At 38.3% G+C, this 23,871-nt stretch overlaps 2 protein-coding genes across 2 annotated transcripts; one reads left to right on the forward strand and one right to left on the reverse strand.

Moving 5' to 3' along the window:
• The first annotated feature begins 4,890 nt into the window (after positions 1-4,890).
• yipf5 (Yip1 domain family, member 5) lies at positions 4,891-15,121 on the forward strand. The gene is made up of 6 exons (XM_085796991.1): positions 4,891-4,984; positions 6,423-6,540; positions 7,192-7,364; positions 10,952-11,097; positions 12,655-12,836; positions 14,242-15,121. The coding sequence occupies exons 2-6, from the start codon at positions 6,431-6,433 to the stop codon at positions 14,402-14,404; spliced, it is 774 nt and encodes a 257-aa protein (XP_085653117.1). The 5' UTR covers positions 4,891-4,984; positions 6,423-6,430; the 3' UTR covers positions 14,405-15,121.
• Positions 15,122-21,441: 6,320 nt separating this feature from the next.
• On the reverse strand, positions 21,442-22,975 carry LOC146973990 (uncharacterized). The gene is made up of 2 exons (XM_085798909.1): positions 21,635-22,975; positions 21,442-21,501 (listed from the first exon to the last, which is right to left on the reverse strand). The coding sequence occupies exons 1-2, from the start codon at positions 22,973-22,975 to the stop codon at positions 21,442-21,444; spliced, it is 1,401 nt and encodes a 466-aa protein (XP_085655035.1).
• Between the last annotated feature and the right edge of the window lie 896 nt (positions 22,976-23,871).

Raw genomic sequence — 23,871 nt, forward strand, 5'->3', positions numbered from 1 at the left:
TACAGCTGGACCTGTCATTTGTAGTTCAGATAAAGTTATTGACCAACTATATTCATACTTAACTGACAACAATACACAGATGTTGGCTAAATTAAACAGAAATGGCGCTTGCAGAATGTCCAACTGAGTGGTGGTTTATCAAGGGAAAAAAAGTAGCTAAAAAAGGCAGACAGCAGACTTTGTGATAATTAATATTTGTATCATTCTCAAAACCACGGGTGTATTTTCTTATTAGGGTCCGGGCAGCTAAGCTGCCGGGACACTATTGTATTCCTAGGAATTCTTCTTCTTTCTTTCTTTCTTTCTTCTTCCAAGGAAGTCATACTTCCCATGGGCGAAAACTCACCAAACTTCACAGAAACATCCGACCCCATGCCAGATTCACTCAACTCCAAGGACATGTGCCCCCCCCTCCTAGGGGGGGCACAATAAGCGTTTAAATTTAAAAACTTTAAAAATTCCTACCAAACCAACGGTAGATGCTACAGTGTTGAAACTTCACCACAATGTAGCCTCAATACTGCTGAAACTTTTGTCCACTTAAACTTATTACAAATTATGAAGTACATCACTCTGTTTTTTTCAATAACTGTAAAACTTTTAAAATGTATCTCCTCCCACAATTTTTGCTCAATTGTCACCAAACTTGCTACAGAGCATCTCCAGACTGTCCTCCACAAAACTTGTTTCTCGGATTTTTGATTAAGCAAAAATTGAGCCTACAGTGCATGAAAACGTTTGACTGTAAACACTACTGTAAACATATACCATCAAATTCTTGCTAAATACATTTTCAAACTTCCTGAAAAAAAATTAGAATATTTTGGAGTCATGGTTAATGAAGTTTGGCAAATATCAGAATTTTAATTCAAAAACTGAATTTTTGAGAATATTTTGAATTCTGCTCTCATGGAAACAACTGCAGCCAATGTGAGTGTGGAATTTTTAAACATCAGATTTTCTCTTATGAAGCAAAACACTTATCATTAAAAACAAATCACCAACATTTTCATGCTGTCAAGATGCAATTTATGTATTATCAGATTTTTGTTTAGATGACTGAATTTCTGAAATTTTGACCATTTCATCACAACAGCTGCCCGGGCACCGACTCACCTGAGTGGATAAATGAAGCTACACAGCAGATCTCACTACCAGCCAATTAGCTCAGTGAGTTAGAAGCTGGTTCTTGGTGTCAGAGGTTGTGGGTTCGAGACCCAGCAAGGGTGATGATGATGATGATGATGATGATGATGACAGATCAAAATGTCACATGTCCTCAAGCTGTTTTGCTGTCTAAATGCAATTTATGTATTAACAGATTTTTGTTTAGATAACATAATTTCTGACTTTTTGACCATTTTTGAAATCTGCCTTTACAACAGCTGCCCGGGCACTGGCTCACCTGAGTGGATAAATGAAGCTACACAGCAGGTCTCACTACAAGCCAATTAGCTTAGCCAGTTAGGAGCTGGTTCTTGGTGTCAGAGGCTGTGGGTTCGAGTCCCAGCAAGGGTGATGATGATGATGATGACAGATCAAAATGTCAGTTGTCCTCAACACGAAACACAAGACAATTGTCCTAATGGTGGCACCACAGCAAGCTTCTAATTTTAAAAATCCAAATAGCTTGGACTGGACCATGTGCGAAGGCTCCTAACATCTTAGAGTCACAGTAGATGTTTAACAAATACATATCATTACCTCAAAAACTGATTTTTCTTTTTACTGTGGTTTCAAATCTGCCTACACGACAGTGAATGGCTTACTCAATTTGTGAAGCCACTGTTGAACTGCCACTTGTCAATTAGCTCAGTGCGATAGACAACGGTCTTTGGTTCCCGAGGTTGTGGGTTCAATCCTCAACTGGTCCAAATTGGACATTATAAGGACAACTGTCTTGTCTTCCTATTCTCCTGTTTGTTGCTCAGAATTGCCTAAATTTGCCCAAAAGTAGCCCGGACCCGACCCATCGCTGCGCAGCAGCTATAATTTCTTCTTTCTTTTTCTTTTTTGGCAGATTTTTGGCCCCTTTTTACTTCTTAATTGAACTGTTTTAATTCCTTCTACCTTGTATTGAACTCAGTTCTAACTGGGTGTACCTGCTTTTAATAGCATCGTATCTAAATTATTAATTGAAATGTATAATTATACTGTAAATTATATATTATGAATTATGTAAGTTGTGCCGGTCAAGGTGGTAGTAAACAGCATCAAGGTCTTGTCCCTGCTTTATGTTGTTGATGTGCACCACATGTAGCTGCTCTGTGCTTTCTGTTTGTTGAATGTGTTTTACCACATGTGTGTATGTGTATACTATACTAAATGCATGTTGTGAATGTGGTTTTAGGAGGCAGCTGTGGCGGCTAAGACAAGTCAAATAAAGTTTATCTTATTCTTTATCTTTATCTTAATTTATCTCTGTCTCTCTCTGCCTCCGTCAATTTCAATTCAATTCAATTCAAACAGCTTTATTGGCATGAACAGAAACCCGCCGTTGCCAAAGCACTGCACAAACCAACCACTCACAAAGACATCTCAATACAACAAATATACAATATGAAACACATACAATATTAGGCATTTCAATATTTGAAATATATATACAGTATTACGTATTTCAACACTACACACAAACCACATTACAATAGAATCCAGTACAATCAGGTATAAACAGTGTACCCAGGGGGCAAAGCAAAAAAACGGACACGGAGCGTTGTAAAAGGTTTGACAGCAGAAATGATATCTAGGAACTTGAAGGATTAAAACCTGGGTGGACAACCCGGTCAACTAGCTGCTGGAAAGCTACAGGGGCCAAAACCCCTTTCTGGGGTCATTTTGGGGCGAAATGATGTAAATGCAAATATTTAGGTACTACAATGGCATAAATAGTCATACAACTATAAGATTTGGCAGAGAGTATCTTGACACATAGGGGGAGGCAGGAAAAAAAGATTCTGGGGTTTGTTGCAACTCGATTTTAAGATATCACCCTCAACATCCCAAAAAAGACCAAAAAAAGGTACTGTTCGCCTGACAAATTCTCATGAAAATTATTATTTTTCAGCACTTTATGGAGAATATCTATGCTTAACATGTATATAGAAAATGTCCTTAATTCATAAGCTTCCATTTGAGTCCAAGATAGCCTTTCTATCTCCAAAGCCCCACTTGCTGTGGCCAACGGTCTTCTCTATCTATCTGTTCACTTTGGGGAGACCAGAAATAGAATGGTTTCTGATCATACCAGTTAACATGGAGTTTTTCACAATAGGTGCACTCAAATGGAGAAAGACCTCCTAAGGGGAAGGGAGAGGGAATCAAAAGCCTTTTTAAAATCAATGAAACAGGCAAATATTTTCCCTCCCTTTTTTTGGTGGACATGTTTATCTGTCTCTCTGTCTCTGTCTCTGGCCTGTGTTTCCTCTGGGCAGAGGTCGTCAGCCTGTTATTTAGCAGCGTTATCTGTCATCATCAGAGTGTTTGCAGCTCGTCTCCTGCAGGTTGAGCTGTGATCGATGTGCTGCTCTGCCTCCTGATGAAAGACGCCTGCAGCGCCACAACACTTGTCCTGTTCAATCATCCTCCGTCGGACGGTTTCACTCTCACCCCGACCCGCTGGACACACACACAACTGTCTGCCTTGTCTTTATTAATTCAGCAGGTTTTAAATCTGCACGTCTTGCATTTTGCTAATAGCCTAAAATGTTCCAGTCAACATAACAGTGGCCGGTGACCTTTCACAGCTTTATTGCTCCTTTAAAATCCACTTTGCATGCATCACTATAAAACAACTTAATAGCCTGTTCCTGTGACATTTGCTGAGTATCCATGAAATGATTAAATGTAAACGCTGCTCGTTTGTGTTGTTGTTGCTGTTGCTGGCAGATGAAGAGAGAAGAAGCTTCAGCTGTGACGTGTTGTGATTCCTGAGGTGATAAACAGACTGAGTGGTGAATGGTAAACGGTCTGTGTGGTCTGTAGTGGTGAACTCTGCAGGTGTGGTCACCAGGTGCACCAGTGGTTTTCTACTTGTAACTGATATTAAAGTGAGTGTGAACTCATCTGCATCAGTCTGAGTTTACAGTTTACACATGATCGACTGAGCTGATAATTGTTGAACAGGTGTTTCTCATGTGTTTAAATTCATCCATGCAGCCACTGTCATGAGTGACTTGTCACTTCTTTTTAAATTCTATTTTATTTTATTTTTATTTTACTTTTTCCATTTTAATTTATTTTTTATCTGTACTTTTTTATCAGTCTAACTAAAGCACAATCAAATAGTATCGCTTAGTTTCCTCACACTTCTGGCCAGGTGGCTGATTTTGATCAGATGGAAGGACTGTCACTGCAAACCCCCAACATTTACACACTGAGTTAAAGATGCACTTTATTTTCTCAATCTTGAAAATATAAGACACACTTGAATGGTTCAACAAGTAACTACAGTACAATAAAATATGGGAACCTTTACTTTATTATGTGAAAACACACGTCACACTGTCCTTAGAATAAGCAGAGACATAATGCTCCACAGTGTAAGCCTATGATTATTTTATTTTTAGTCAGATTGTTTTTTGTTTTTTTTCCTTTTTTTGTCTTTTGTACTCTCTAAATGTATGTCAGTTTCTATAGTTAGTTAACTCAAGTTGTATTGCCCAAACTGAATGCATTTTATTTTATTCTGTTTTTATTTTTTATTTTTATTTTATCGCTACTTTTTATTTCTTTTTTTTTTAAAGCTATTTTTGTCATTTCTGTCCAGTTCCTTGTGCTGTAAAGCTAAATGACCCTTCTGTAGTACCACGGTCCATCTATAGGAGGCGCCACGCTTTGCAACACCAACTCAGTTTGCTGCTGTGTCCCTTCCGGCTTCCCGTCGTCAGCGGTGACGTCACCGTCCTCTCCCGGAAGTTTTACCTTCTATGATCCTGACACGTCGCAGCCGCTGGACCGAGTTGGCAGCGCTGAAACATCCCAGGTGAGTTTCTACCTGAACGGCAGCAGAGACGAGACTTCGGTAGAAAAACACAGACGTTGTTTTTTAAAGCTTCGCGTTGTTCCGATGGTTTTAAAATGCGCAGAGTTGAGCTGTTGTAGCTCCGTTAGCAGAGCAGCTAGCCGCAGAGTTAGCCACCCAGAGATTAGCCTCTCTGTTTTTACTGTGTTTACATAAGATAAATAAAGTTTTCTGACTGACAACAGGTATTTATAACATTTAGTTTATAATTATTGACCTCTAACAGACTGAAGTGTGTCCGTGTTGTGTGTTTGTGTGTAGCTGTAGCGGTGTTAGCCTCGTTAGCTCCTGTTAGTGAAACATAATACGAGGTGACGTCACAACGCTGCAGTTTATAAAGACTTTAAACATTTTATTAACCTGAGAGCTAATGAGCTGTAGCCTCTCTCTCTCTCTCTGTGTGTGTGTGTGTGTTTATATGGACAGGAGGAGAGAAGAGACGAGGCTTATGGTGGAGGGTTGTCACATAACACAAAAGAGATTTAAAAAGACCAAAAATAGCAGATGTAGTTTAGTTCTGGCCCAGCTCCAGCTCATCAGCTGTTGGAGCCTGAAGGGAGGAAAGTCCTGGTGAAGCCTCTCTGGGATCCAGTTAATGAGAAGAGACCAGATTCAGGACAGGACATGTCACACTTAAAGCTAACAATAACACAATAACTTGACTTAAAAAAAAAAAAGAAAAGAAAATAGTGTTTTCCCATTCAGCTATCAGTAAGGAAAGGTGTGTGTGTGTTTGGGGCGATCACAGTGTTTCTCTGTGTGCAGCAGCCTGAAAAGCTACAGCTCCAGTATCTTTGAGTAATCAGATGGTTTCCTATTGGATTACTGCTACATTTTTTATTCATATCTGGTGGAACAGAATCGAACAAATCCATGCAGAAAAACAAAACAAAACATTGGGCTTGCAGCTGGACTTGAATATAGGCTACCGCTGGGTAAAATGCGGAAATGAGTGCTCATCCAATCGGCAGACCAAGCAGTTTCAGTTTCTGGGGGAACTTTTCTACCCCAAAATACATTTTCTTCCGGTGGTTAAAACGCGCATAGATCCATAGAGGAAAGTTCCTGGCTGCGTTGGAAACGTAGCGGCTAAATCTATTCTGGTCTGGGGAACATTAGTGAAGTAACAAGATCAGTTTCCTGTCTGTGGTCATTTCAGGCTTTTTGTCAGTTGTTAGTTTTTATCCAACTGGATCATCTGTCAGTGAACACAACTGTTCAGTTTAACAGCACTGTGATTAAATACTGATGAATAACAAAGTGAAACAACATGATCATAATGTCGACCAAGAGTTCTGTAAAGTTGACTGATATAGTATTGGTATTAATAGTATTTAATAGAGATATTAAAGATGAGTTAAAACCAACATGTTGATGAGTTCTGTCTTGTTTCTGTCAGAGTGAGAGATGTCGGGGTTTGACAACTTCAACACAGACTTCTACCAGTCGAGCTACAGCGTCGACGACCAGAACCAGGCGGCGGCGTACGGCTACAGCGGCTCGGACCAGTACAACAAGTAAGACACCACTGTCTCTGTTAAAGGGATAGTCCAACATTTTGGCAAACTGGCAAATTGGCCCATTGCCATAATCCTTATAGTCACAGCAGCAGTAGGTTCGTTACCTTTAATTGTCGGTGCAAGCTGTTTTTAGAACGGCAGAGCAGAGCCGTGAGCTGCTCAGAGCTACGCTACGGAGGCTCATTATGGGATTTCTTGGATTCCCTCATCAAATACACAATCCAACAACTCCACAACGCTCTGGTGGACAAGTTGTGAGCTGCACATTCACCACGTTATGAGATAATAACACAACGTTACCACACAGAGTTGTTTTAGAGGGAAATACAGAGACTGTTGATGAAAAACTGTCCCTGAAGGCAACGTGCATCAGCGGTTTTGCATGAATTTCCCTCTAAAACAACTCTGTGTGGTAACGTTGTGTTATTATCTCATAGCGTGGTGAATGTGCAGCTCACAACTTGTCCACCAGAGCGTTGTGGAGTTGTTGGATTGTGTATTTGAAGAGTTTGATGACGGGAAACCAAGAAATCCCATGAGCCATGGCAATGGGCCAATTTGTCAAACTGTTGATCTATCCCTTTAACACATCATCTAACATCTGGTTTATTATTATATTATAATCATGACTCTCCTCCTGTGTGTTAGACAGTACAGCCAGTATGACTACTCCCAGCCGATGGCCTACGCCTCCCCGGGGGTGGCTCCTCCTCAGCAGCCGTACACAGGACAGATCTTCCAGCCCACACAGACCTACACGCCTTCGCCCTCACAGTCCATGTACAGCAGCAGCTTCGACGACGAGCCGCCGCTGCTAGAAGGTACGGCAACCACAGCCACACACATGGAGGCTCAGACTGGGTGTCGACTTTTTTTTTTTTTTTTTTTTTTTTAAAGTATATTTTTTGGGCTTTTATGCCTTTATAGATAGTACAGTTGAGACAGACAGGAAATGGGGAGGCAGAGAGAGGGGGGATGACATGCAGCAAATGGCGCCCGACGCGGGACTCGAACCGGGGCCGACCGCAGCGAGGACTGTGCCTCTATACATGGGGCGCCCGCTCTAACCACTACGCCACGCGACGCCCCATGGGTGTCGACTTTTAACGAGATTTCAAAATCTATAGAGAAGCTCCCACCTTCAACTAAAAGGGTATCCGCGGGGTCTTGAAAAGTATTAAATGGTGATAAATCAATTTTGGGAAAATTAAGACCCTTAAAAAGTATTTTCACAACATTATAAAGTCTTAAATTTTGAAGGTATTTTTTCTTAATTAGCTGTCCAAGAGTTTGAGTCCTAAAAAACATTGTAAAAGTGTGTGAATTTATTAATTTTATTAAAAAACAAAGATTAACCGGTACATAAAAAAGAAAAGAAGATTGTTGTTTTTGTTTTTTGAGAGTGGAGCAATGTTTTTTTTTATAAACTCTGCCTTTGATTTATTATCCTTGAGTTCTGTTGTATCATAGTGGTCTATAGTCTTTATCACAAACTAAAACTGTTAAGTTAAAAGTGTCACTGATGTAAATGGTTGCAGCTTGAAGTGGTGGTGAGGTATTGAAAAATATTGAGAAGGTCTTGAAAAAGTCTTAAAAGGGTATTAAAATTAACTTCAAGATTCCTGTATTTACCCTGACTAACGTTTAACTGCTGCGGTCAAGTCAGCCTCCACTTCTTTCTTTCAAATTTGCTTTTATTGCGTTTTCCTTGGATGCATTTCAACAGCGAATGTCAGGGCACAAGGGATTCAATCCAACACTTCAAAAAATACATAAATAAATCTGTAAATATCAAAGTAAAAACAATGCTAAGATCATACAGAATCAGATCACACCAAAACAATGCAAGTTAAATAAAATAACCATATGAAAGAAATAGAAAAAAAAGAAACTATATTCAATACTTTCATTTTCTCAAATATAAAGCTAGTTTATATAAAATGCAGCATATAAAAATATCTGAGCTGGTGCATCTTGATGGACGGTCACCAGATATTTGTGATGTCAAAATAGCCAAATGTGTGTAAGGACTGATTTCAAAATAAAGGTCACCTTCCAAATCGGATTCAGTTGCATAGTTTGCAAGGTGATGTGGATTTTCAAAGTAAAAGCTCACATTTTTTTTCTTATTTTCACTGTGTTCCCTGTAAATTCAGATTGATATTGAGAGGAGACGACTGGTTGTTACAGAAATAAACCTCAGAGAATATCAGAGCATCTGATGTGGCACCTTTATTCTGAAATCAGTCCTCACTTACCTGCTGTTGGGAGCTTCTCACGCATCCGTGATAAATCTGGAAAACCTGGAAAATGATTCACCAATTTTCCAGTCATGGAAAATTTGAAAAAAAAGTTAAACGTCCCGGAAAAGCTTAAGTTGTCCTGGAAAGCTGGAAGCTACCAGAGCTCTATTTGACTTTTTCAGACCAATCTAAGGATTTAGTTTCCAAAAAAAACTAAACATGTTTGTGCTGTTCTATGATAAATTTGTCATCATTTCTAAGCATTTAAGAGATTATTTCATAAATTAGAGGCATAGACTGCACATCTTTAAATCAGATTTCTGGGAGAGAGAATGAGAGAGAGGAATAAACATAGAAACAAACTGGTTAAATGTACAACATAAGGTGCCATTGTTGAAAAGAAGATGGGACAGGATGGGAGGATTTTCTGTGTTTCTTGTTCAATCAAAGTGAAAAACTTCACAGATCTAAGTGGATAAAGAACCAGTTGAATAAACATAATAATGAGTTTCATTGTTTATAAGTATTTAGAACAATTCAAATCTGCTTTTCTCTATTTTATATGTATATATTTTATGTTGTAGTTCTGATCTGAAGGTGAAATGAAACTTTCCTCCGTGTGTCTCGGTCTCAGAGATTTTTATCTGCAGGACGGTTTAGAGATGAATCAAACTCCGGCTTCATGCCAAAGTCATTACAACGCTGGCAAACTGTGGCTTCCTCCACATTTTCCACTTTATTCATTTTAATTACACACATGAGGAAACTTTTCATTTGCACAAATTCTGTTCATTTCCGCACAAATCAGCAGCAGCAGCGACGGTGGCGACGGCACATTAATATGAAATTAAAATGTCTGATTTAGTTTTTCCACCTGCAGCGAAGTGAAACAAACAGTTTGACTCTTTTTTTTTAAAAAACTTTGACTTCATAGAGTCAGATGTGTAAATAAATCAAATTATAATGATAATAATGATAATAAAATTTAATTACAAAACACTTGATTGGTTAACAAATGATCCCAGACATCCCGGAGCTGTTTCTATTGTTCTTAGTGCTGCTGGGATGTGCATTTAATACAGAAACTACATGTTTGTATTTCTGCTTTATGTTGTAGAGTTTGAGTTTACACTTCATCTCTGTCTGTTGTGTTGATTAAAACATTCTTTAGGTTTTAAACTGCAGCACAAACACAAACCTGTGAATCTGTGAAGGTGAAAACACATGGAAGCTGTTTGGAAAAGAAAAACTCAACGTCTCTTAGTCGACGGTTTATAACTCTATCTGGGTTTCCATCCAAGTCGTATCGAATTTAAAAGCGGATTTTGTGAAAATGCGCAAAAAGCAAAGCGAATTTATGCCCGTTTCCATTCATTAGTGTTTTGCGATTAGGAGGAGTGCACCGTGAGATTACGTCATAAGAGAGCGTGAATGTATCCAACAGCTGACACTCAGCTGACACTCAACATCATGGACAATTTACGTACTTTCCGGACTATAGACGCACCTGTATAAGCCGCACCAGCTACATTTTAAAAGAAAATACATATATAGGCCGCACTTGAATATAAGCTGCAGGTTTTCATGTTGTAACATGAGATATTTACACAGAAAGACAGTAGGAACTGTGACAGTCTGCTCGCTTTTCTGCTGTTCTGGTTACGCTCCTCTCCTCCATGTGCATCTGTTTACATACGAAGCCGGTGAAAAATCAATAAGTTACATAACGATGTTACGGCGTGTGTTTGTGTCGTCTTAACCGTCATAAACAAAAGATTATGGGTTACGGAGCGCGTTTGTGTTGCCGTGCAGCAGAGAGGAGAGCTGGGACACCGCGTTGTTCTCCATTTGTTTGAACGTGGCTGGGTGAAGTCCAGCAGCTTCACCCACAAACTCTGCCTCAATTCGCATAACCTGTTTCCATCACAAAAACTCGCATTTCCTTTAATCGATACGCTGACAAATCCACCCCCTCCAAGCGTATAAACTTTTATGCGCATTTACTGCCTTTATTCGAATTTCTGGCGTTTCCATTCAAGTATTTATGCGCATTTTCACAAAATGCGCATAAGAAAAGGTGGATGGAAACCCAACTAACCTCTGATCACAGGTCCATTGTCCAACCTAATATAATATATTTGTATTTTTTTTTCCCGTGCTCGTAGAATTAGGAATCAACTTCGACCACATCTGGCAGAAGACTCTGACGGTGCTTCATCCTCTGAAGGTGGCGGACGGCAGCATCATGAACGAGACAGACCTGGCTGGGCCCATGGTTTTCTGTCTGGCCTTCGGCGCTACACTCCTCCTGGTAAAACACCTCGTTAACAACACTACACTGCAAAAACTCAAAATCTTTCCAAGAATATTTGTCTTATTTCTAGTCAAAACTAAACTCTTTTCACTTAAAATAAGACCCATCACCTAAAAATGAACTTGTTTTTAGATAATTTTCACTTGTTTCAAACTAATTTTCACTTGAAATAAGTAGAAAAATCTGCCAGTGAAAGCAAGTTTTTTGTGTTTGTAATAAGAAAGAAAAACTTGCTCCACTATCAGATTTTTCTACTTATTTCAAGTGAAAATCTGCTTGAAAGAAGTAAAAAGTGTCTAAAAACAAGCTACTTTTTAATGTGATGAGTCTTGTTTTACGTATAATGAGATTTTATTTGACTAGAAATTACATTTTGACCAGAAATTAGACAAATATTCTTGGTAAGATTTTGAGTTTTTGCAGTGTAGTTGTGTTTCTATTAACACCTAGAGATGCACAAAACCTAAGTATTGTAGTAATGGGAACGCCTACATTTAAAAAAAAAACCTCTCGGATATCGCCAAAACATTTTTCACTCTCTCATGAGGCGACATGTTGATATCAAAGTTTATCTCCAAAGTTTAATGGAAACATTTTTTTTGCATTTACACGTTGCTCCAGGTCTGATAGAATAGAATAGAATAAAATGCCTTTATTGTCACTATCCACAAGTTTCTGAACGTCATCTATGGTCAAAACCAGAAGCCGATTTTGCATTTCCGGTGGAATTTTACGTTTACATTTCTATGGTTTTCAGTCGTTGTCATAGTTGCGGTAAACGCATGGATCTATTATTAACGCTGGCTTTTAACACAGATGTCAATTTGTGTGATATCCATTGTTAAAAGCTGCTGTGATGATCCATGCGTTTTACAGATTTTCATTGAAAAAAAAAAAAAAAAATCCATGCATTTACCGCGACTACCGAAACCATGGAAACGTGAACATAAGATTCCACTGGAAGAGCAAAACCGGCACATGTTTTTGACGTTCGGAAAAAGGTGGATAGACATGTACAATGAGATTAAGAGCTCTCCTTCGGTGCAAACATATGCATAGATTAAAAAAAAAGAAAAAGAAATCAGATGTTGAAGATCCCGTTGGTCATTGTTTCCGTTTCCTTTCTCTCTCCCTCTCCACCGTCTGTGTTGAGTCGTCTCTTCACGTCGCCACAGTTGTTAAATCACTAAACACATAATGTTTTGAACGTCCATCTTCCTTTTTAATTGAGTTTCACAGGTCGTGATTTCATGAAAAGTCGCTGTTTAAAGTCTGTTCTTCTTTCACAAGAGGAGTTCGTTTCCATCCAACTGGGTTATTTTAATAAAACTGAAGCGTGTGAGGTTCAGTCTGATAATAACTGAGGCGGTGTCACACAGTAACACGTCCCTTTGAACAACCAAACAGTAGTTCCTTCTCGCCATAACCTTTAGACTTAATAATAATACGGCTCATTCAATGGAAACACCTGTAAACAGCAGTTGTTTCAGTTTCACAATTTTAGAAATATCTCTTTTATTTTGTGTCCACCTCTGACTGTGTGTGTTTCCTCAGTCCGGTAAGATCCAGTTTGGCTACGTGTACGGCATCAGTGCGATCGGCTGCCTGGGGATGTACTGTCTCCTCAACCTCATGTCCATGACGGGCGTCTCCTTCGGCTGCGTGGCCAGCGTGCTGGGGTACTGCCTCCTTCCCATGATCCTCCTCTCCAGCTTCGGCGTCCTCTTGTCTTTACAGTGAGTCCAACACCATCAAACTGAAAACACACAAATAACCCTTTAATTTACAGGCCTTTAACTACGTGATAATGTCTAGAAATAACAATAATAATTTCATTGTTATGTGCATACATGTAATTTTTTAGAAATGATTTCCTCACATCAAAATTTAGAAAAATCAAATACTTTAAGAAAGGGAAAAAAAGAAAGAGAACAAGAAAAAACAAACAATATATAAAAAACTAAACTAATCGTCTTCGCCCTCATCTCTGTCTTACAATTACAGGTAACATTTTATAGTAAGTAAAATATTAAGCATTAATAAATACTGAATTCTTCATTTATAACACATGAATACTCATTAGTATGTAGTTTATAAACACAGTTAGTGATGATCAGTGATGAGTAAAACATTTTTAACTGCGTTAATCAACTACATACTAATGAGAATTCATGAGTTACAAATGATGAATTAATTCAGTATTTATCAGTGCTTAACTAATGCTTAATAGTGTGTACTTATTATAAAGTGTTACCCGGTTACACTGTTATTACAATTTCATAGTAATGTGGAGACATATAGCCAAGAAATAACGACTGATTGCATAGAATGACAATTGCGAGGACTTGGTGGAGAAAGATTCTGGCTTTTCCCCAAAAATTCAAAGCATGTGTTGTGTAACTTTTTGCCTTTATGAAAAAAATGACATTACTATGAGATAGAACTTTATTTCTTGGCTATTTCTTGACATTATGACGTAATTAACGGCCTGATGATGAATACATTCAGTATTTAATGCTCTTAATTAATGCTTACCGGTAATGGTGTGTACTTATTATAAATTACACTGTTATTACAATTTCAAATTTCATAGTAATGTAGAGAAATATGGCCAAGAAATAACGATTGATTGTGTAGAAATAACCCAGAAATAATTGATTGTAATTGACAATTGCGAGGACTTAGTGGAGAAAAATTCATGTGTAATCTTTTGCTTTTATGAAAAACACGACATTACTATGAGATAGAACTTTATTTCTCTGCTATTTCTTGACATTATGACGTAATCAACGGCCTGTAAATGAGTGCGTTACCACATTTTCTCACCTAGTGTAACTTTGATCACATCAGACTCTATCGATTTCTGTTTTTGTTTTATAATAGCGTCATGTTAATTGTCTTTCTTTGTAGTTTTTATGTCAGTTGGTTTCTGTTGGATACATGTGTTTGTTGTGTGTGTTTTTCCTGCTTTTATGAATTATACTGTTATGTTCTTGTGTTCATTTTAATGGCTTTTAACACCTTGCCAGGAGGACTACAGTCAGAAACTGTGCACCTTTACATTTTATTATGTTCATTAATGTGCATTGTCCTCCTTAAATAAATAAAATATCCCTCCTCCCTCCTTTCTGTCCTCTCCAGGGGCATGATGGGTATTATACTAACAGCGGCGATCATCGGCTGGTGCAGCTTCTCGGCCTCAAAGATCTTCATCTCTGCGCTGGCGATGGACGGGCAGCAGCTGCTGGTGGCGTATCCCTGCGCTCTGCTCTACGGCGTCTTCGCCCTCATCTCTGTCTTCTAGAACAAGAAAAGAAAAGAAAAGAAAAGAAAAATAAGTCATTAAGTAACATTTTTTTTTAATTACTGCTCTCCGCTTTCTGTAATAGCAGTCTAATGAGCATCGGGTTAATTATTGTAATTATTGGCTGATTACACTGTTATTACAGAAAAATAGGAGCTGCTGTCTAAAATGGCACCAAGGTTTTTTGTTTTTTGTTTTTTTTTCTCTCCTCCTCCTCTTCTGAACGTCCTCCTCTCACTTCGCTGCGACGCCAACATCTGCAGACGGCTTCTTCTCCCGGTGCTCAGCGCTCCGTCCGTCCTGCAGCTTTTTTTGGGTTTTTTTTAAAGAAGGAGGAGGAAGTGAGAAAGAGGAGACGCTTCAGTTTGAACTAAGATGGGAAAAACAAGTTTCTCGGACTGAAAAAAAAGCCACGAATTTCAAATTATTGTGCAGAACATCGGTCAGTCGACGCTGAAGGAGTGTTCTTCTTTATCTCCCGGACTGAGGATCCATGAACTCATCGATGTAAAATCAGCAGCTCTACTTATATATCTTCTATGTTTTTGTTTTATTTTATTCTCTTGAGATTGAGTCGATGCCTTTCTAGAAGACAGAAATAAATACAGATTGCACACAGATGTTGTCGTTTCCAAACCAAACCCAGATGTGGAGAGAGTGTGAGAGACTCTGCAGACACAGAGGATGATGATGATAATGATGATGATGATGATGCACTGCAAAAACTCAAAATCTTTCCAAGAATATTTGTCATATTTCTTGTCAAAATGTCTCATTTCTAGTCAAAACTAATCTCTTTCCACTTAAAATAAGACTCATCACCTAAAAATGAACTTGTTTTTAGATAATTTCACTTGTTTCAAACTAATTTTCAATTGAAATAAGTAGAAAAATCTGCCAGTGAAAGTAAGTTTTTTGTGTTTGTAATAAGAAAGAAAAACTTGCCTCACTATCAGATTTTTCTACTTATTTCAAGTGAAAATCTGCTTGAAAGAAATAAAAAGTGTCTAAAAACAAGCTGCTTTTTTAATGTGATGAGTCTTATTTTAAGTAGAATGAGATTCGTTTTGACTAGAAATTAAATTTGGACTAGAAATAAGACAAATATTCTTTTATAGATTTTGAGTTTTTGCAGTGTGTTTCTCTAGTTTTCATCCCGTACCTTCCTACCTTCCTTCCTTCCTTCCTACCTTCCTTCCTTCCTTCCTTTCTTTGAATCTTTTATTTTAGAGACTCGGCTCACTTTGTATGCTTTGATGTGTCATCTGTTGTTCATGTCTTCTCATGCACATTAAAGTTGTTTGAAGGTTACGCGCCGCCTCGTCATATTAACGGGTTGATTGGATGGTGAAGCAGCAGATAATTAGGAGCAGCAGCAGCAGCAGCAGCGTGACCTCCTCTGGCCTGTTGACTCTGTTTGCTGCCTGGAAAGAGGAAGAGAAGAGAAGAAAGGAACACGTGGGTGTGTATGATCCATAACGACAGGCTGCGTGGATCCATCCCATCATCACCGATGGGGTTGGAGATCAAAGGGGAGAAGATCTTCAGGCTTTGATCCTCCACCGGTGTCATTTCTGTTACTTTTCCTCCAGATCTGACTGGAGAAAAAGCTTCAACTTCTGAAACAAGGTTTGTAAATTGCCAGAGAAGTTTGTGCACATCTTTTTTTTTTCTTGTGTGTGTCTGTGTGTGTGTGTGTGTTAAATCATGTGGACGTGTCTTCACCTCAGCTGCTTCACAGGAAGATCTCTGTCTCCACCAAGTGTCCACGAGGAGATGCTGCTGCTGCTGCTGCTGCTGCTGAGGAGCCTGAGCTCAGTGTCACGTGTAACATGTTGCATCGCCTTTACAGTTTTTCTCAATTGCTAAAACACTAAACCCTGTTGTCTGAACCAAATGCTCCGTTGTCTGAACCCACTGATTGAACCATTCACTTTTCACCTGTTTAGACACAACTCACCAACACATTTTCACTGTGATGCAGCTGTGTTGCAAAATGCTGAGCACAGGGGGCAAAAGTCAAACACAACTAAAGCACAAGTTTCACCGGTTGAACACAACAACTCAAAATGTATCACACTTGTGGCTGATGATGTGAGGGAACATATATAATATATAATACTATACGTATATAATCCAGTTCAGGATGAAGTCCTGTGGCCTGGCCCAGTACAGAGAAATGATGTTGTGGCTGAGTTGTGCACTTTCATTTCTATATTTTTGTACTTTATTTTTACGTAGGCTTACTGTATACAAGTGCTAAATGTTTTTTTTGTTTTGCAACATGCATTTATGGAGGGAGAGGCGGAGGAGAAGATGAGAGACAACAGGGTGAAGGAAGAGAGGGGAACTGGGAAGAAAAATGAAGAAGGAAGGAAAAGGGGATGAAATGGATGTGGGGAGGGAGGGAGGGAGGAGGGTGAAAGAAAGGGAAGGAGAGAAGTGCTAAATGCACAGGTTTTACAGTGAACGATAAACATTTATTTCTACAGCTTCATGTGCTGAGCGTTGTGTTTTCTATTTGTCTATGTAGTGTTTAGTGGCTGCTCAGTAGTGATTTTAATGTTGATTGACTCGGGGCACGATTTGACAACTTCGTTCAGTCTTGAAGTGAAAGTTTGGTTTTGCAAGAAGAGTCTGAGGTTTTGTGAACGTAGCTTGAAAATTGGGGTTTGTGTTCACAGTTTAGAGAAAAGGAGAGAAGCTTTACAGAAATGTGTCTTAGCAATCGAAGAAAACTGTAAAAGTCAGGAACTAAACGTGTGAGTTGAGAAAAAGACAAAACAAAACAAAAATGTGACATGATTTCAATAAATCAACATGTTGTAAAGTATATTTCTTTCAATAACATGCACATGTCCAAAAAGGAGCAGGCTGAAGTGAATATTTATTTATGCCTACCCCCTTTTCCTTCCAAATTAAATCCTACATTCTTTGTGCAGTCCCATGCACAGTTGCCCCCTTCCTGATTTCTTACTTTTTTTTTGCATCTGTCACACTTAAACACATTTTATATCAGACAAAAAAACCCAAGTTAAGTAAATATAAAATGCAGTTGATGATTTCATTTCCAAACCTGCCCCGCCCTGTGTGAAAAAGTAATTGCCCCTCTTGTTAAATCATGAATTAACTGTAATAAAGCACATTTCTTGGAAAGTTGAGTTCAGTGTCACTCATCACTCTCCACCCAGACCTGTTGAGTCAAGACATTGCTCCAATAGAAGCTGTGACAACGTGAAGGAGGATGAGAGATCAAACAAACCAACACATCCATCTGAAAATAAACCGAGAACAGATGAAAAAAACACATGTATGTTCAGATATGAGAAAGTATTAAATAAGTATACACAATAACATACACACATTGAATATTTAATAATGATATTATCTTGTACATCTTAGCCTACAACTGACAAGTTTCATTATCTTGTTAAAAAATGCAGGTTATTACCACATTTATATATGTTTTATAACATTTTTATTTCATACACACGCAGTATAAATACTGTAAATGTACAGCAGAGTTCTTCTCTGTGGTTTAATTATGCCACACATCGTTATATTATCCTGTATTTCTTCACTTTTTATCGCTCGGTTATCGCTCATGTGTTGCCAGAAGATCAGTTTTCATTGATTATCACTAAAACACATTAGTTAGTTCAGTTAGTTTCATTTAATGTCGCTCTTGAGGAAATTCATTTTCACAAGTTTGTACACACAGATACAGACAGAACGGCCCTTTACGTACAATGACAAACACCGGTCATTCACATTTACAGCAGATTTGATGAGACATGTAATCATTTTAGTTTGTGAAGAACTGAGATTCTTTGATTACATTTAACTTTTCGACATACATGAAGTTTGTCAGAACAGAAACCACAGCTCTGAAGTTGATTCATTTAATAGTTATTAACTAAAGCTCTGAAGTACAACAGCACACGGTGAAGGAGCAGGTCGAACAAAAAGGAACGTTTATTTTTATGGTTAGGAAACAAGCGGCTTCTCTCCCTCGGGGCTTTCTTTGCACTGGTGCAGAATAAAATAAAATAAAATGATAACCCATTTAAGACGGATGAATAATTCAAAAATTAAAATGGAGTGCTTTTTTCCATTTCAACAAACTTTGCATTTCAAGTGAACACAGCAGCAGCAGCAGTGTGTTCTTCTCCGCTGCTTCTCTGTTGTGTGTTTGTGATGTGGTATATTGATGTGTTGATGAAAAGAAGGGATTACCGCTGACACGTCTTCGCTTGTATTCAAAAAAGAAGTTTATTAACAAGAAGAAGAACAGTGTACAAAAATGCCGAATCCTGGAGTATCTCTGGTCCAATATGAGATCTCTCTCTCCTGGCCCAAAGCTCTAACCTTATATATGTTTCTAACTCCAAACACTCCACCTTCTCCAAACTAAGGAATGCAACCAATCAACAAAGACTTCCTTGATCTGGACTATTTACTTTCTGGGATTTAACCTCTTGACCAAATTGATAACCTTTGGGCCACCATAGGTCAACGGAAGAAAACACCCCTGACCTAAGGTTTCAGCCTTTAGGCTAAACAAAACAATCATCAATCTTTCCAACAGACCAAGTTGCTTCTAGGCAGCATCTGGAACCCATTAAGCAGAGCATCAATTCACACATTCCTTCAGTTCAGAGAAAGCACACACAATAAGAAGAACATAAAACAATACAAGATATTTAAGCAAGAAAGTTAAGGTGTATAATACACTACATATTTCCCCCCTTCGAGGCTCGTAGAGTCTCGACACATAAAAGATAACATACAATCAAATGATTATCATAATGAAACAAACAGACACTCTTATATAATGTCTATAATGAAACAATCATTAGCAATAAAACAATTTGTGGAGTGTGAGAGCGAAAACCTGCCAGGCAGCCAATCTTCCTTAAAGTTTCCATCAAACAATCAAGACAGGAAATTCTCTCACGGTCCCTCTGCCTTAGGCAACCACTGTTTAGCACTCCAAACCAATTAGAAAAGAAGAAATTCTTAAAACTTGAATGAAATAATTCAGTAGATACATATGAAAACCTCAGACAAATAAAATCAAACAATATCCAATTTCAGGCTGGTCAACCCATCGAATCCTCCATTGGACCTGTCCCTGCCTAACATTACTCTCCCTAAACGTCAAAAAGAAAGAAAACATCTGAGGCTCCAATATCCACATACTAGCAAAAACATTCAATAGTGAGTACATATCATCATGAAAGACATCACACTTTAATGTCAAAAAGCATTCCATAAAAACACCAAATTAAATTATACTGCAGTTCTTCCACAGTGTCAATCTTCAATGTGGTCAAAATACTTAAGTGTCCATAATGTTCAGGGCCCTTCAATTCATTCACATTCTTCATGTTTAGATGACTGAATCTCCTCAGAACATCTGGGTCCCCGAACAGCCTGGCACTTTCACAGTGATCTCTCTCCTATATGTTCTAGGAGGGAGAGAGAAAACAAACCAGTATCTTTGCAACAGCAAATACATTTCAAACATCAAATGCACATAAACACATAAATCCCTATATTTTTACTAAATCAGTTTTGCAATTGTATCCACAGACTTCTCCTCCATTATCCAAGCAGAAGTCCCCTCCTGCTCATGACATCTCTTCACAAAAATGTGGCAAAAACCTTGCAAAATTTTGACGAAAACTTGGTTAACTTGGCAAGTGACTGAGCATCCACCTGGTTATAACCCAATCAGTCTATTTAAGCAAATACAATCCATACTATAACCTCCCCCCTTGCAACATGGGCCAACCCATGTGCCTCTTGAATCGTCAGACCTAAAAGGGCTGAGAGCACTATTATCAATCCTTCATGATTCTCCAAAGACCAATAGAATCTTAAGTGTCACCTCTACCTATCCACAACTATTTCTTTATTTCAAGAACAGCTTCCTTCTTGTAATTATCTCAACTTTCTAAGGTAACCATACAACTTCACACTGTGTAAATTAAGCTCTTTGAATATACTGTATGTTACTGCAATAAGTATAGTAAGCTTGCTAAATTTCTAATTTGTCCTTGTATTATTTAATTATACATTTTACACTGGAACTTTAAGAGGCAGCAGCCTCACACTTTGGCTCAAATTGGACTGTTGACCTGAGTGAGTAGTGGATCCCAGACTTACACTGGAGACACACAATTTTCTTACCATGCCATGTTCTGTCCTATTTCATTTTATTATGAGAAAGCCACTTTTGTGGATAATTGAGTGAGACTTGTAGAATAAGATATTCTTTTTTTTTTCCAACAGTAAACCAACTAATCAACATTTACCAACACAATGAGTTTAAACATACTAAGAACTATTTCTTATGCAGGCCTACGTTTCATTTTATTACACTATGGCAATAACAATAATTCTTAACTATATAAAGGAAAAGATGGAGAATGACAAAAAACAACTGTTTAGACTTCACATTTCTGCTCATACTACATGTTACTGCCAAAGCAGTGCAATTTTACTTTCTTTACTTTAGCATCTGATGCATGTCAGTTTGGTCAATAAATGCTAAACTACAACTTATGAATTCTATGAGGTTTCATTACTATCAACAAAAATCAAAACAATACAACACATGAGTGTTGAGGAGTGGCTGTTCAACACTGCAACATTAACCTCATTCAGACAAGTTTAAGTCAAAATATGTCCTTATCCTGATGTTGATATTTTCTCCTGCCCTTCCTAAATGTTTACATCTTGTTTTAATAATATGCCAGGCAATGCAATGGACAGTTGAGACATAAAAGGAGAACAAATTAACTGGTTTTAACGCTAGTGTCATCACAAAACACAAAACATCTCTTCTCAAAAGTACAGATAGGTATAGGCTCCTGATACCAGTATAGGTATTGTAGTTTTTTGATTTTTGTAGCAAAGCTCAATTGATTTTGTAAGAGGTACCAACTGACACCTCCCTTTCGGATTTTCTGAGCATCCCTAAAATCCTAGCTGCGGACCCCTGAGAGGGTTCACCAGTCCTCGGAATGTCATTAGTTGACCTCTAAAGCCTCTTGGGATTCCTCTGAAATTCCCTCTGAAATTTCCTCCTCCTAGTTTATTACACTCACGAGCAAAATGACCAACCAGTCCACAATTATAACACACTTCAGGACTTTGTTGAAAATTTGGATTGAAGTTTCCTCTTGCTCTCCCTACATTTCCTCGACCTCTTCCTCTCCATACCTGCTGCTGCAGACCAAAGGTCGGCTGTGCATTATAAACAAAAGGTACCGCTGCACAAGGCTGTTTTGGCTGTGGTTGCAGCTGTGGCTGTGGCTGTGACATGGGCTGACTTATCTCAGGCTGGTTCTGCATAACTACTGCCTGCTTCTTCTCCTTCTTCAGTTGAATCTGATTTAACTGTCTAAGGATCTCCTGATCTTGGCCCTCCTGTTCATGCTCTTTCTTTCTATACAGCTCTACTTGGTATGCTATGTGATCTGTATAAACACTCTTTATCATGCTCCCTAGACCAACCACTTCTGCTAACTTACTCCTCACTGACAGAGGCAACCCCTTCTGAATCTTAGCTCGCAAGATTGATTGTTCCATCTGACTGTCATCCGGATCATGTCCTGTAACATTTCTCCATACCTGATGAGCTCTTGACACATAAGATCTCGGATTTTCTTCTTGTCCTAATGGTTCAAAAAGAATATTATCAGGGTGTACATTTGTTGGAAATGTATCTCTTAACGCTCTATACAGTCGACCTCTATTTGCTCCAAACAGCTCTGAATCGTTCACAGTAGATCCCACATATCGATTATATCCAGCTTTCTGTAAAATCTCTTCCATGGCTGGAACCCCAATAATATTTACCAGAAGTCTCTTAAAGTCTCCCATGGTAGGCTTTGTTTCCACCATAATCTCCTTCAACTTTAAAATCCAAGGATGTGCTCCATCTTGAAGAATGGGTAATTGGTCAAATAAATCTGGCATAACTGTATCATCCCAAGATTTATACACCAGATTCTGTCCTCTGATAACCACTGGACAGATCTTATCAGACTTATCTTCCTCCCTTGCTGATTTTTGGGAGGCTTTTTTCAATAACTTTTTCTTTTGCATTTGCAAGTCCTGTAATTGTTCCTGTAATAATCTCCGGCCTTTTGGTGTGGTGTATTGGTCCAAATATTTAAGGCATTGATCTATACCTTTATCAATCCTACTTAAAGTTTGTCGTCTATCTTCTTCTTCCCTAGAAACATGTTTTGTCTTGGCATGCCTTCTTGAAAATGAAGGACTCTCATTGTCCAAATCTCCATTACTATCCCTATTCTCATTTTCATCTTTGCTTTCCCTATTACTTCCTTCTCTTCTTCTTTCTGCACTAGCCAATAACCTTCTAACTGCTGAATCATATCCTCCCACAGCTTTTTCCTCATCACTCTGATCTTCGACCTCCTCCTGACTAATTACTGGGAGCTGAGGATACATTTCCCTAAACTCCTCCTCCTTCTCATAAGGTGAGGGTCTCTGTACTGGGACCAAATGTGAGAGGAGTATATCAATCTCTGCCATCAACATTTCTACTTTCTTAACATTCTTTTCTACTTCCACTACAACTTTCTCTACAACTTTCCCATAACCTTCATCCATTTTTGACCCTAGCTCTTTTCAAGCAACTGGAGAATATCAAGCTCTATTTGTCTCTTCTCTTTATATTTTTCACCTTTTTATTTTTTCGATCACTTTATGTGGACACCAACAACTGTATTATTTTGATTAATAATTTAGGATTATTCTTCTAGTTCAACAGGAGTATGTTCTTCTGGATTGTTTACATCTATTTTATCATTGTCATGGCTCCCATTTATTCTTGTGCTTAACTTTAACTTAGCTAATTATTAACTAAATATTATTTAGTTTATTTATATTGATTAATTCATTTATAACCTCTGTATTGCCAAGGTCAGCAAAAGAAAGATGAAACAAATAACTTCAAAGGAATTCAAAATCTTAGAAATATTAGAAAAATGACAACCTCACACAATCTATCATATCTATCAAATTGCAAGAATAAAATTCCCCAACTCAACATTAATTAACCTTTATTGATTGATCAGTCCTTTGCCAAGTCTTCCTTCTAATTAACTACAACATATGTATGATGCATGTACTGTAGATGTGTGTACTAAATGTAAATGAGTGTACTATTATCAATCAAGCTAAATATGCATCAACAATGTCAGAAAGAGTCTGTGGATAAAATCACACTGGCCTTTATCACTGGATCCAGATGCATGCGCTGTCGTCTGCAAGCCTCAATCCTTGTGATCCAAGCCAGCTGTCCTCTGTCCATCTCTAGACACACCTCTTAAACTCTGGTCTCCTCCTTGAACTCTCGCTCCATGAAGGGAAGACAGACAAATAGTTCAGTGTTTTATAAAATCACTAGATACACAAAACACATTCCT

The sequence above is a fragment of the Trachurus japonicus genome, chromosome 14, assembly GCF_045865225.1.
Source record: "Trachurus japonicus isolate A0001 chromosome 14, Traja_1.0".
Classification (NCBI taxonomy): domain Eukaryota; kingdom Metazoa; phylum Chordata; class Actinopteri; order Carangiformes; family Carangidae; genus Trachurus; species Trachurus japonicus.